General features: G+C 45.4%; 2 protein-coding genes across 2 annotated transcripts; one reads left to right on the top strand and one right to left on the bottom strand.

Moving 5' to 3' along the window:
- Nucleotides 1-1026: 1026 nt before the first annotated feature.
- Nucleotides 1027-1502, top strand: SNRNP25 (small nuclear ribonucleoprotein U11/U12 subunit 25). Its single transcript, XM_061613450.1, is given in 4 exon segments — nt 1027-1086; nt 1089-1377; nt 1380-1443; nt 1445-1502. Coding segments are annotated over 4 exon segments (471 nt in total).
- Nucleotides 1503-3922: 2420 nt separating this feature from the next.
- RPP21 (ribonuclease P/MRP subunit p21) lies at nt 3923-14378 on the bottom strand. The gene is made up of 6 exons (XM_061619149.1): nt 14087-14378; nt 13740-13849; nt 10842-10942; nt 8886-8968; nt 7201-7347; nt 3923-4667 (listed from the first exon to the last, which is right to left on the bottom strand). The coding sequence occupies exons 2-6, from the start codon at nt 13785-13787 to the stop codon at nt 4516-4518; spliced, it is 531 nt and encodes a 176-aa protein (XP_061475133.1). The 5' UTR covers nt 13788-13849; nt 14087-14378; the 3' UTR covers nt 3923-4515.
- Between the last annotated feature and the right edge of the window lie 533 nt (nt 14379-14911).

The raw sequence follows: 14911 nt of genomic DNA, 5'->3' as shown, positions 1-14911 counted from the left end.
AATCCTTGCCTCCTAGCCTATTGTTTGCCTGCCACTTAGGATGAGGTGAGGGGGGATGGCCTACCCTCTCCTTCTGGAAGCTAGTGGCTTCTATGGCAACAATCCTGTTCTTGGTCAGCTCTTTTTAGTAATGCAGAGGTGGTTAGGACCATTAAGTTTGCAAAAAGACTGGCTTGATCGCCCACAGTTCCTTCTACTTCAGCAACGATGGGGAAATGGAACTGAACAGTGGGCCAGATTCCTAAATCCACCCCCCCATTGTAGGCCAGCTGTCACACATGAGCCTGTCAGTCACTTGATATTGTTATGACACATGTCCTTGGGAACCTGAGTGTGTGAACCTGCCACCCACATGTCCCATGAAACACACCTCCTTGAGAGGAGGGAGATCTTTTGGTAGGGATAAAACAAGCACTTTGCCCTGAAATGTGCCTAAATGGTGCGTATATACATCCCAAGAAATGCAGGTCCAAACCAAAATAAAGCAAAGCTTTCTTTTATTGAGAGAAAAGAGAAGAATAGCAATACAAAACTACTGGGTGTGTGGCAGCATTCATCATTAATATCCGACCTAACCCATTCATGACTTTAAACTAAAGAGATCAAAGGACTCTATTACTATAAGGAGTGACAGGTAGGAGAGATTATCTATCCTAGGCCCAGGAGTGGGCAGTGGAATACAGCTGAAGTGATGTGAAGTGGCTCTGCCCCCAAAGCAGGAAGGAATCTTGCCTCAAGGCTTATGCCGAGACACAGACTCCTTTCTTGGTTGTGGCCCACAGTCCCACGTTGTTCTTTGAGAGCGTAGTTACCCGTGTTGGAGCTCAGAGAGTCATTACCCCCCAGATCTCAAACCCTGCTCTTTTTAAAAGACACTTTTTCTCTTCCAATTCACCTGAAAAAGGAGGGGTCTAGGTATGAGGTGATTTTGTGTGTGTGTGCGTGCATGTTTCTTACTGACCCTGAAAAACTCAGGCTACTTTCTGATGCTTTCTTTCAGCAAGCTGCTGCTGCTGCTTGCAGAGGATGGCAGCGGCGAGAGGGGCAGGCGAGGGGGGCGTGGAGGAGGAGGAGGAGGAGGGGGCGCAGAGGCGGTGCATGCAGAAGTGCTGGCGCTGTGGCATGCCAGACTGGAGCACCTCGCAAGGGACCCGCTGCTCTGCGACTTCCCCACGCAGGTGACCCCCGAGATCAGCTCGCAGGTGGCGCTCGAGTACGGGCAGGTGATGACGGTGCACGTGCGCAGGGCAGATGCCGCAGAGGCCCCCATGCCTGTGGTGGTAGTGCAGAATGCCTCCATCTTGGACCTGAAGAAAGCCATCCGGCCCTTCCTGCAGCTGAAGCAGGAGCGGGAAGGGGGCGTCCAGCACGTCAGCTGGATGTTTGGCAAACCTACTTCTTAACCTTTGGTGGAGAGAAGCTGACAGATGACCGGAGGAAGCTAAGAGTACGGCATCCAAAATCAAGATAAAGCCACCTTTATAAAAAAGCTCCGGAAATGAACTGCCAGGCAAGTACCAAAATACCCCTGACCTCTTTGCTGGGTCTTCTATTATCCAGGCCTGGCCTGAGTCTCCTGCCTGGCTGTCAGTAACTCTCTGCCATGGACAGAGAACCATTGGAATGTGGAGGCGTCCATCTTTTGGTTTGGAGAGCCAAAGAACAGATGCCCTTTTCTGAGAAGATAATCAGCGCAGCTGAACTAAGTTGGGAGGGGGGAATCAGTGATGCGCTTGTTGCAGCACCAAGCACAGTAGGTATCAACACAGTGAAAACCTATTTGGGTGAAGACATTATGCTCTTAAGCAGAGCATCTGCGGGTCAGTTTGGGGAATCTATTTTAGGCAGTATTTGGCAGAGAGAAAGTGCCCTCCAGTAGCTTGGTGGAAGCTCTGTCTGGCTTTTAGAGACAGGTGCTAGTGGCTGTAACAGTATGGGGGGGGGAGTTTGGAAAGATTCAACAACCTTGGATATAGACAAATGGTGAAGAACCCTCCTCAACCAGCCTGCCATCTTCACTGCTCAAGGTTTATATTTTGACAAACTCAAGTGAGGTTTTGCAATGCTCTAGGCAGAAGTAATGTGCCTCATGGTTTTTTTTAACTTTGTATGGTTTTAAAATTGTATATTTGTTTTAATGTTCAATGTTTTTAATTTTTGTAAACCACCAGAGAGCTTTGGCTGTGGGGCAGTATATAAATGCAATAAATAAATAAGTGGAATAGTTCTGCTGGGCTTGAGGGAAGTGTGCCAAAGAAGAAGATAAGATTTACTGTATTTCAGTTTCTCTTGGCCATTTTTGTTGCTCACAGGATGGCCTTGTGCTGCCCTTTTCACAGTACCTCAGGAATGCATAACCAGTAAGACAATACGGGGTGGGAATTATAGTCCAGAATGCTCCAGGGCTTTGCACCTCCTTGATTCCACTTGAACCAAAATGGGGTTAGCTGAGCACTCGTAACAATATAATAATGTCAGGTGATTGATATCTGTCAAAGTTCAAAGCTGGTCACTGGAACCACCGACCAATTGATCAGTGGCTACAAGGAGCCCCTGTGAAGTTTCTGCAGAGGAAGTGGTTTGAATTCAAAGTGCTTCCCACCAGTGCTTTTAATTCAGACAGCTTTAATTCAGACAGAAGGGGAAATGCTCCATTTTTGAACGGATTTTTTTCTTTCTTTCTCTAGAGGAAGTGGTTTGGATTCAAAGCACTGGAGGAAGCACTTTGAATCCAAACTGCTTCCTTCACTCCCTTGGCTGCACTAGGGAGTTCCCAACAAAGTGCAGCTGATTCTAGCAGGGCTTTCTATCAGAACTGGTCAGTACTGACAGAGCCCTGCTTGCAAAGGAACATCAGATCAAGGGACAGGTTTTCATCTAAGGTTGCCTACAGTTTGCTTTTATGAGTAGTTTTGTGGTTTCATTTTTTAAAATTGTGAGCTGTCTTGAATATGGTTTCTGTACAACAGGCAGAATATAAATTCTTTATTGTATATTTTGGAAAGTTGCTTGTCTGTCTGATCTCTGTCCATTCAGACACTTAAGATATTGTCACCAAATTTTCCATGATTGCTCCCAAGATCGAGGAGCAGAATTTGGTCTGTGTTTGGATACTATTGAACACCATTTTGAATCAAGATGGTGGACTATCAAAACTGTACTAATTTGGACACATATTAAGTCGTAACTGCCCCTGGAGTGCAATCCACTTCAGAAGAAGACCTGGTGCTCCCCAAACCAGCAGGCTGTGTCAATGGACAATAAAACCAAGCAAGGGGACCCGGGCCTTCAGGATTCATGGCACCCCAACCTCCTCCACAAAACACAGAGGGCTCCAACACAGAATTGAAGGCAGGCCCACCACTGAATCTGGGGGATCACCAGCACCTCTTAAGGTATTGTAACCAAATTTTGCATGATGGTTCCAGGGATCAAGGAACAGGTTTTCATCTATGGTTGCCTACAACTGGATGCCATTTTGAATCAAGATAGCGGACAGAACCTTTCAAAAGTGCATTGATTTTTTTGTTTCTTAGAATGGTTTCTGAGCAACGCTGGGAATGAGGCTGCTATAAAAGATGGCCTACATATAAAAGATGGCCAGCAAATCTCAAACAAGACTGTGGTGTGTGTGGGGGGAGGGAATGTGATGGATAGTTGGAGAGACTCTACTTTACCGCTGATCTTGTCGCCAAGAGGGGGTGATATGCTGTGCAAAGCAGAACTCCCAGAATGCATGCCTCCCTTCCCACCTCAGTAGTAGGAGTACCTCTAGCACTGCATCAAGAGCTATTGGTGGCTAAGCATTTCTTGGTGCATCCCCCATCACTGGCCTATTTTGCTTCTTATTTTCATCCAGCTGTAATTCACTGCTCTAAACAGGGGAAGGGGAACAGCCTAGAGTTAACAGGACAAGGAAAACCCAGTTTTGAAACAAAATTTTATTTCCAAGTTTTTACATCGTGTTCTCTTATACAAAAGGTTAGATTGGAAACTATTCCTGCTCATCTCTTCACCTCAGGTTCCAATGAGAAGGAGTTCACCAAAATTTCCAGGAATCAAACAATTTCAGTCCTCCAGAGCTGGGGCTTACCTAAGCGCATACCCCCTCCAACCCATATTGCAACTGGCAGCACCGACTGGAAGAGAGACATGCATGTGGGAGCAGAAGAGGGGCAGGCAAATCTCAAGCTATGGACTTGGTGGGAGAAAGGGGACGCAGGCAGTGGTATTGGGGAAAGGCTCTTTGCTAGGCCATTATGGGCTGTAGAAGAGGACTCTGCCCCCCCCCAAATAGTTGCCCTGTAAAAGAAGACCTTTATCATTGAACTCATCTCACTTAAGACATCCAAGTCCCACAAGTAGCAAGATGGGATTTTGCTTCCCAAACATCTCTCTGCATAAATAATCTTGTTGACCACATTTGCTTCTTCTGCCCCAACTCAGGGCTTACACATTCATTCCCAAGCCACAGCTGCCTGCCTGCCTGGGGAGATTCCATTCCCAAGGGAGGGCTCACTTCCCACTAGGGCCCTTCTCCCCTTTAGATTTGGTGCCCACTGTAGTTTCCTCAGAGTCAGGATGGCTGCAAGGCCCAGAACTTGGTGGTGGTGCCTTTTCAGCTTGAGGGACCCTGGAGGGCCGTTGCACTGTGCTGAATGTTTGGCCTGGAGTGGGACACAAGGAAAGAAAAATAGCCCAAGGTAATTCCATTGAAGCTTCTTCATAAAAATGTTTTCCACAGTTACATTATCCACAGTGAGAGATTGCCATAGAGCCTCCACACCAAACACAACTTTCTCTGCCCACATCTTTGCTTTCCTTCACCTTTCCCAAAATGGCTGACCACCTCAACAGTTGCCTCTGCTTGGTCTGTGTAAATCACCTCGTTTCTTCCTTCTGTCTGGAAACGTTCCACATGTTCCCTATTGTATTCTTCCAACAATTCAAGGGTTTTCCCTAAACAACTTCTAGTCCAGTCAAGAGTGTTAGGATCAAGACGAAGGATATCTCAACTCAAGCCCTTAGCCAGCCAGCCACAAGTCAGTTTATACTCTTAGTCTCCGATTCCTATCTGTACACCATGAACAACCAAACATTGCTTCCTTAGGGCTGTTATGAAGATACTTAGGGACTGCAAGGCATTCTTGCAGACTGGATGGATGACAGATATGATCTGAAGATGCACCTCTTTATGCTGGCCTTTGACACTTAATATACATATATATGTATATGGACCCACCTTATTGTCTTGGCTGTAATTTGTTTTCAACCGACTTTAATACTGTATGTTTAAATTGTTGTAACCTGTCCTGCAACCTCAGGGTAAGGGGGCCGTAAGAAATTGAATAATAAGAGCCAGTCCCATCTGACACCTCATCCACTTTCTTGGTGACCTAACCTCTCATCTGGAAGCCCAAACACACACAGTCCTCAACTCCAATACCTGTTATTCAGTTTCCTGAAAACAATTTCTAATCTTATCATCTTGAATTCTACTCCTTTCTGCTCGCCTCTCCCACAACAAAGCTTAGCACAATCCTAAGTGTTCTAGGAGTGAATCTTAAGTTACTCAATACTAAAAATAAATAACTGTTTAGGTCCATTCATGTCACTTCAGCTCACAGCCACTGACCTCTAAACAACCCTGACACTACATCCGTGCTCTTGAACTTCAGTTATCTCACCACTGACCGACCTCTCCTAGGTTTCTCAGTCCTTCTCCCAGGAACCAAACCCTAATGCCTTCTAATGCCATCCCACACAAATTTCAAGTTCTCTTCAACTGGCCTACCACCACTCCAAAAGTCTTTGGCCTTCACCTCCGAAAAATGGCTGCTCCCTTTCAACCCCAACCCTCAGCTTGCAACTAGTCCCACAGCTATTTTATTTTTATTTTTAAAAAATTTGATTCATTTATCAATCACGTCCCATGAAGCATCCCAAAATTATTAACAATAAAAGCATAACAATGGATAAAAACACAATTTCAAGTTTAATCCAGATACAGACTGGGATAAAAATCTCCACTTAAAAGACTTGCGGAAACAGAAGGGTCTTCAATAGGCACGTAAAAGAGTCATCACCTGTCTAATTTGTAACGGCATGGAATTTCAAAGGACAGGTGCCTCTGCCACAATAAAGGCTTAATTTCTACAGAATGGACCTCCTGATAAGATGGCATCTGCAGGAGGCTCTTTCCTGCACAGCACAGTGATCAGCTGAGTATATAATAAGTAAGATCACCTTTGTTGTTGGCCTCCAGTAAATCGAATTCAATACTGGCCACATTCATGCCATGCATTTATTCCACTATAATTCCTCTTTAAACAGTCCTGGCTTCCCCCAAAGAATCCTGGGAAGTGTAGTTTGTGAAAGCTGCCGAGACTTGTTAGAGGAGACCCCTATTCCCCTCAAAGAGCTACAAATCCCAGAGTGGTTTAACAGTCAGTCCCTCTTCTCACTGAGAATTATAGCTCTGTAAGGGGAATAGCAGTCTCCTAACAACTTCAGCACCCTTCCCAGGATTCTTTGGGGGAAGCCACAACTGTTTAAAGTGGAATAGTAGTAGAATGGTGTGAATGCAGCCACTGTCAGGGGCTTCCAGTCAATGGAGTACAGCAGAAGGCTGTATTCTTATTCAAAAGGATTATGAGGGGATGTTAGAACAAAGCAAGCACCCAAGTGTTTAAAGGAGTGTCTCCCACTAGCTACTGCCCAATACCTTAAGATCAGTGAGGAAGACCCTGCTTACACGTCCATCAATGGATGTAGTTTGCTGTATGACAGCACAGATCAGAGCCTTCTTAGCCATGGCACCCTGGATATGGAACACCCTCTCATTGGCAATATGGTTGATCCCCACATTAGCAGCTTTCATGTATCTACTTAAGATATACTTTTTGTTCAGGCCTATCGAAATCCCTGATATAGGATTGGTTCCTTTGTTCTGCATTATTACGTTTTAATATTTTAATATTTGTTAATATATGCTGACAATGTTTGCTGGTTTTATGACTTTTATGTACTGTATTTTAATGAGTTGTATTATATTTAATGAAATGTTGTATACCACTCTGAAAATCTTCAGGTTGGGGGGGGATAAATAAAGCAAATAATGATAATGATGATAATATGAATAATATTAACATTTTCTAAGTTCACTTCAGAGACTCATAACCTTCCTCTACATTCACTTACCTTTTGTTCCTTCACCAGGTGGCGTTTGGTTCTCTAGTAACGCCTCAGGTTGCTCTGACCACAACTTATAGTCAGGGTTGTTGAGGAGCCGCTTGGTTAGACTGCAGTTGAGACACCGCACAACAGTCCACCGCTGGTTACGGCGCTCTGCTCAAAAAGGCGAAGAGTGAATGAGTCAGGGAAGCCTGGAAAATGACGGGCTGCACACCCTCCTTCGCTGCCCTGCCCTGCCCATCCCTTCCTCGCAGGCTTTTGACTGAATATCTACCTCAGCAGATCCCTCTTTCTTGCCCAGCCTCACTTGTTGCTGTATCTGCTCCCCCCCACAATGCCCGCTCACCATTTGTCAATAAAGATACGTTTCAAAGAGACCTTAAATCTCCAGCGGTCTCTACTTTCTCCAAAGGAAACAGACTCAATAGAGCCGGGATGGGGAATCTGTGGCCCTCCAGATGGGAGTTGGACTTTAATTCCCATCAGCTCCAGCTAGCATGGCCAATGGCCATGGATGATGTGAGTTGTAGTCCAACAGCATCTGAAGGGCCATGGGTTCCCTATCTCTGCTACAGAGCAGGGGTGGGGAACCTCAGGCCTGGGGGGCTCATGTGACCCTCTAGGTCTCTCTTGATTTATTATTTTATTTATTACATTTATATCCCACCTTTCCTCCAAGGAGCTCAAGGTGGCGTACAAACCTGCTTCCCCCCTTCCAATTTTATCCTCACAACAATCCCGTGAGGTAGTTTAGTCTGAGAAACAGTGACTGGCCCAAGGTCACCCAGTCAGCTTCATGACTGAGCAGGGATTTGAACTCTGGTCTCCCAGGCCCCAGTCTTACACTCTAACTACTACACCACACTGACTCTTTCCGGCCCTTGTTACTATCCCCAGGCCACACCCCTCACTGACCCCTCTCCACACTCTTGAGTGCTTTTGCCTAACTGGGACATGCCCTTGAACTGTGGCAATGCTTCCTTGTTTGGATGAGGAGGTGTGCAGGAGTGTATAGAACCCTCTGACTTCTGTACAGCTGAAATGTAGCCCGCAAAGGTAAGAGTCACATTCACTGCTCCACCAATGTTTCCCTCTGGCTTCACCCACCACTAGAAAGTGGTCCCTGGAAGTTTGTCCATGACAGAATGAGGCTCTCAGGCTGCCCTACACTTCTGACTGCTTGGCGGAAGGCAAAAAGTTCCACAATATGATTGAGCCAAGCCATCTAAAGACGTGGGTATCCAATTCTGACTATGCACCACACGACTCCCATTCTGAGGGAAGACCAAGCTCCACTCGCAAGCAGGAACACGACTTGGTCCACCACAACCTCTGTGGAGGCTCAGGGCAATGCAGTTTGTAGACAGGCTCACCCATATGCCTTTCAAGGGGAAAAACACCTTATTTCTCTCTCTCCTCTTCTAAACCAGCCTTTCCCAACCTTTGGGGCCCCAGATGTTGATGGACGACAGTTCCCATCAGCCCCAGCCAGCACGGCCAATGGACAGGAAAGATGCAAATGGTAGTCCAGCAACAGCTGGGGACCTAAAGATTGGGAAACCTGTTCTAAACCTGTTGCATCCCACTCTCATCTGTGGGAAATCATTGCACCAGACTTCTCCAGAGCAGTCAGCAACTCTCAAGAAAATCTGCATGGCTCCACAATTGAGGATGAAGACAGAGCCACTCACTTCTCTGGCGCACAGTTGAGCTGATGCCAGGAACAAGAGGGGAGAAGCAAGATTTGCAGATGGTTCTTTTCACAGATGGATCCCTGCAAGACAAAGAGAAACAGAAGAGGAGTGGCAAACATTGGTTCAGAGGACTGGATAAATATGGTACAGGACACGCCACGAGATGCTGCGACGGCCAAGAACTTGGATGGCTTTAAAAAAGGGGATCGGGAAAATTCATGCAAGATATGGCTATCAATTGTTACTAGTCATGATGGCTGTGTACTATCTCCAGTCTCAGAGGCAGGATGCCTCTGAATGCCAGTTGCTGGGGCTTGTGAGCAGGACAGTGCTATTGCACTCAAGTCCTGCTTGTGGGATTCCCATGGGTCTCTGGTTAGCCATTGGGGAAAACAGAATGCAGGATTAGACAGGCCTTTGGCCTGATCCAGCAGGGCTGCTCTTGTGTTCTTCAACACACATACACAAAGTAATATTCTTATTCATGTAGCTCTTTTCCCAAGCACTCAAAGCCCTTCACATACACACCCCTAATTACAACAGCCCCTTAAGGCAGGCCAGTATCACCACCACCAACATATTGCAGACTGGGAAGAAGGGGGCTATGACTGATTTACTTTATTAGATTTCTACCTTTTCATTCATTAGATTTATAGCCTTTCATTCTGCCATGGAAATCAAGATGGGGTACAAAGGTTTCCAGATAGTCTTCCATCCAGGCCCAAACATGCTTAGCTTCAGCAGAACTGATTCATCATGTGCCTTCAGACCTTGTGGGCTTGCTGAAGACAATCCACTTGGTTCATTGCCAAGATGAGATATGAACCAAGGGTTTCACAGCCAGCCCTCTGAATCCTCTGCCCTGCACAGGTCAGTCTCCTGCATTTGCAGAGCTTGACACAGAAATGGCAATCTCTGTGCTTAGGATCCAAGGTGAGATGAAAGAGACAACTTTATTACTCTTATCATATTTTAGGTGAGAGCTAACTGGAAGTGAGCGGTGTGAGGCAGCACAGTGTGGTGGTAAAGAAAACAAGCTGCAGTGGAAGGCAAGAGTGGGCTCAAGTCTCAACTTGAGCTTTGGCAAGCCACCATCTGTATTTCCATCTGGGATGTGGGGAGAGCACTGCCCTTCCTTACAGGACTGATGGCAGCTTTACTCAGCCTGTAACATTCAAGCCCTTTGTGAACTTACAGACCAATCCTTTGCACGTGCGCTTGGAAGCAAGTCCCACAAAAGGCAACCAAGCCGATTCCCAAGGAAGGGTGCAACATTCATATTTATAAAAGCACTTTCCCTGAAGCAAGGCTGTCGAGCCAGCGGCCATCCAGATGTTGGATCATGGACCATTGGCCATGGTGGCTGGAGCTGATTGGGACTGGAGTCCAACAACATCTGGAAGGCCACAGGTTCCCCATCCCCTCCCTAAAGTATGCTATGAGAGCAGTAGGCAATACAATGACTGTCCTGGTCAGGCCAGAGCTGGCTGGTGCCAATAGGGATTGGTAGGGCGGAAGGCAAGGAGTCCAACAGTAGGCAAAGCCAGAGCTAATGACAGGCAGACTAATTCTAGCTTTGTCTCCATCCTCCTCTCTGCTAAGTTCTACAACAGGCAACACTAAGACTAAGGAGGAGGAGGCTGACAGGCTATACCACCCCCTGGTCTGGTTATAAGTAAGGAAGCAGGCAGGTGGGGGCTGGCTGAGGTTGGTAGGGCAGTGCCCATTTGCCCTAATGGACCAGACTCCACTGGGTCAGGTTAAGAGTGGGGTTTTAGGAGAGATGTTAAGAGAACAATGAGAAGGTAGACTAAGAAATTGAAATGAGGAATAGAGAGATGGTTTCAGCCAAAGGAACCTAGAACTGGACTGGGGCCAGCATCCCTCGCAGCCTAGAAGGTAGAGACACAACGGGCCACCTCTCTCCCCAACTCCAAAAATCCTGGTACTCACTGTCTTAACACGAGCCGTCGGCTGATGCTGTTCTGCGTGTGACAATAGAAGCGAGCCAACTCCTGGTTCTCTGGGTTCTGCGCAAGGACACAATGTGCTGCCTGTTGTGGGGAATGGGAGAAAGTTAAACATCCTTATGGTCACCCTACAGAGATAGTCAGGACAGTGTGCAGTGCACAGGCCCATGGCTTTCCCTCACAACAGGATCTTGCAAATAGCAGCACACAGGTCTTATTAGTCTCAAAACAGCATAGTCCTATAGTACCTTAAAGGCCATATGCACCATGGTTTAAGTTTTCATGGGCCAGACCTTAGAGTGGCAAAAGCATAAAGCGATCTCCTAAGGTAGTTCGGCAGTTATCTCACTACAGGTTAGTTATGCTAAGATGAGTGTGTTATCACCAATTATTGCTGTTCTGAATAGGCATTATGCTTCTTTTGTGTACATTTAAGAAGTAACTGATTGTCACAAACTATACTGTTTGCATTTTGTTAATATTTAATGTTTGTTCACCATTTGCTACCAGGCCAAGTTCAAGGTTCTAGTTTTGGTATACAAAGCCCTATACAGCTTGGGACCAGGATACCCGAAAGACCATCTTACCCCTTATATACCGTTGATCACTGCACTCTGCAGGTGAGGGCCTCCTGCAGATACCATCTTATCAGGAGGTTCGTTCTGCATAACATAGGAAACGGACCTTTAGTGTGGCGGCACCTACCCTGTGGAATTCCCTCCCCTTAAATATTAGGCAGGTGCCATCTCTGCTATCTTTTCAGCGCCTTTTGAAGACTTTCCTCTTTCAATAAGCCTTTTAAGTTGAGACCTATCCCAGTCTGCATCTGTGTTAGAATTGCTTGTTAATATGTTTTTTTAAATATGTTTTAACCCTTTTTAAAAGTTGTTTTAAAGCTTTTTAAAAAATGTTTTTAACGTTGTTTTGTTTTAATGCATTTTATTAATGTATTTAATTATTTACATTTAATGTATTGTATTAATGTATTTTAAGGTCTGTTTTTATGATGTTTTAAAGTGTTTTTAGTGTTTCTGTTTGCTGCCCTGGGCTCCTGCTGGGAGGAAGGGCGGGATGTAAATCAAATAATAAATAAAATAAATACATTTCTCACTTTGCATCCTTATCTATATATTACTTGCCAAGTTAGGATAACCATACATCTGATGAAAAGGAATAATGACATTTGTGCCACTAATAAATGTGTTTGTCTTTAAAAGTGCTACAAAACCTTTTGTTGGTTTTAAGTAGAGAGACAAACACGTACACGCACACACAGTGAAAGTGAAGCCAAAAAGCCAAGTAATGCAAGAGAGCCAGTGAAGTGTAGTGGCTAGAATGCTGACTAGGACTTTAAAGGTTAAGTACCAGCACCTTGACTTGGGCTTGGGAGCAAAATGGGCAGTCAGTGCAGCTCTTTTAAGATTGAAATAACATGCAGAAATCTGGCCATACCAGTTAAAATTCTGGCATCCATTTTCTGCACTAGTTGAAGCTTCCGAGTTATCTTCAAGGGCAGCCCCATGTATAAACATATTACAGTGATCTAACAGGGAAGTTACCAAGTGTGAATCACTGTAGCCAGACTATCCCTGCCAAGGCACAACCACAATTGGCAAACCAGCCAAATGAATGGGAGGCACTTCGTACCATAAGAGACCACCTCAGCCTCTAGTGACGCAACAGGATATCCAAGCTGAGAACTTGCTCTTTCAGCAGAAGTGCAACTCTGCCTAGAACACCAGTTCCCCTTACCCAGGAACCATCTACCCAATGTGCCTCTGCCATGTCAGGAGTCAGCTTCAGTATCTTAGCCCCCATCCAGGCCATTACCAAATCCAGGCACTGGCTCACCACCTACAGAGCCCCAACTGATTCAGATGACAAAGAGAAATGGAACCAAGTGTCATTAGCATATTGATGACATCTCACTCCAAATCCTTGGATAACAGGGGTGGGGAAGGAAGCATCATGCATGCTGCCTGTGAGATAAAAATGACAAACAAACAAATAAATAAGATATACCTGTAAGTGATTCCCATTGCTTTGTACATATGAATGCAAGATCCAATCAACATGGGCGCAACTCACTCCTATTTAGCGGTGACTGGCAAAATAAGGCTATCAACAGCTATGTTCTACCTCCACTGTCAGAGGGCTCTTAATACCAGTTGCTGGGAATTGCAAGTGGGGAAGTGTGCTATGGCACTCAGGTCTGCTTGTGGGCTTCCCATGGGCATCTGGTTGGCCACTGTGATAACAGGATGCTGGACTAGATGGGCCTTTGGTCTGATCCAGCGGGGCTCTTATTATGCTGGGAAAGTTATTTTCTATTGTTAGGTGAAAAATGGAAATGGACTGCCTTCAAACTGATTCTGACTTATGGCGACCCTATAAATAGGGTTTTCATGGTAAGCAGTATTCAGAGGGGGTTTACCATTGCCTTCCTCTGAGGCTGAGAGGCAGTGACTGGCCCAAGGTCACTCAGGGAGCTTCATGGCTGTGTGGGGATTTGAACCCTGGTCTCCCAGGTCGTAGTCCAACACCTTAACCATTACGTCACATTGGCTTGTCCAAGTCCCATCCCATCAAGTATGTTCTTTGCTATTTTTACACTGGGATTCAGCACATCAGTCAGATCCTGAGAATTCAACTCTCTTTTGCACAATTTCAGGTCCTTAAAAGGTGATGAAATATTAATCAATCCATCCATCCCAATTGTAGAAAACAGTTTTTAGGTGTGCCTGAGAGAAACAAGAACTCTATGAGCATTTGTAAACAGCAACAGACCGCAAAAGTAGCCCTTAAGAGTCACATGCCCCCTATACCTCCCACCCCAAACTGTCTAGCAAATCCATTGGTATACATGCAACACACTTCCTACCTGATAGAGGAAACTGAGCCTCTGAAATGCTTCTTTGTCCTTTATCATGGCTGATGCGAGGAATCTTTGCAAGATTTTTAGTGATGGTGCCAAGGCATCAGAAGAGAAACCTGCAGTAAACAGGCATTTAAAAAAATTATAAATTTATAAACAGTGATTAGCAATCTATTTTCTGTGATGCTGTTTAGGTTGTTTTTAACTATGTTTTAAAATTGTTGTAACCCGCCCTGGGACCTTTGAGTGTCGGGTGGGTAACAAAATTCAAACAACAGTAATCATCCATTCAATCCCCTTTATAAGAATGTCGTTGTCCGCTAGCTCTCCTTGACTCTGGCGCCAGATCCTACCTTTTCTAGCCAAGGATGTTACTCCATCAGCACGCCATAACCAACGTCCAAATGTCGCAAACAAAAAGGTGTCTGAATCAATAGCTTTCACCAGCCAAAGACGCCACCACGAGTCTTCTTCCGGGTGTGAAGCAGCAAAGGCATTTGGGAAATGTAGTCCCTTACCGTTCTAGTTAATGAAGCTTACGTAGATTAAAACAACAAGGACACGCGCAACATGGCACGATTGCCGTGGGAAAGGAATTGTCATGCCCCTGTGCACTGGAACTCTCAGAAATAACATGCGTCATTTTGAGGGTTTAAACAGGCTCATAGACATTTAATCTAAAGTACTCCTGGAGTTTTCCAAACGCGCCCTCTAGCCGACGAACCCAGGACAAACCGGGATTTGAGTTATCCTGCAGTCGGCGCGAGGGTCTTCTGGAATCCTGACTGGGATCATCACCGTCATCATCATTTCAAATTATATTCTGCCCTGACCTTCAGTCACTGCCCTTCAGCCTCAGAAGAAGGCAATGGTAAACAACCTCTGAATTGATTGCTGTAAACCGCCCAGAGAGCTTAGGCTATGGGGCGGTATACAAGTGCAATAAATAAATAAATACATAAATAAATACCGTTTACCATGAAAACCCTATTCATAGGGTCGCCATAAGTCGGAACCGACTTGAAGGCAGTACATTTCCTTGTTTTTCCTCCCGAAGGACCCTAGCGTGGCAACCATATCAATATATATATCTATTAAAAAATCTAAAAACTGTTACCTTAGGGTTGCTAGAATAGTATCTGTCAGCCATCAAATACCTGGGTAAATAGGAAAGGAAA

This window comes from Rhineura floridana, chromosome 3 (assembly GCF_030035675.1).
Source record: "Rhineura floridana isolate rRhiFlo1 chromosome 3, rRhiFlo1.hap2, whole genome shotgun sequence".
Classification (NCBI taxonomy): domain Eukaryota; kingdom Metazoa; phylum Chordata; class Lepidosauria; order Squamata; family Rhineuridae; genus Rhineura; species Rhineura floridana.
Note: the sequence above shows the minus strand (reverse complement) of the source record. Positions and strands in the feature narration are given on the sequence as shown.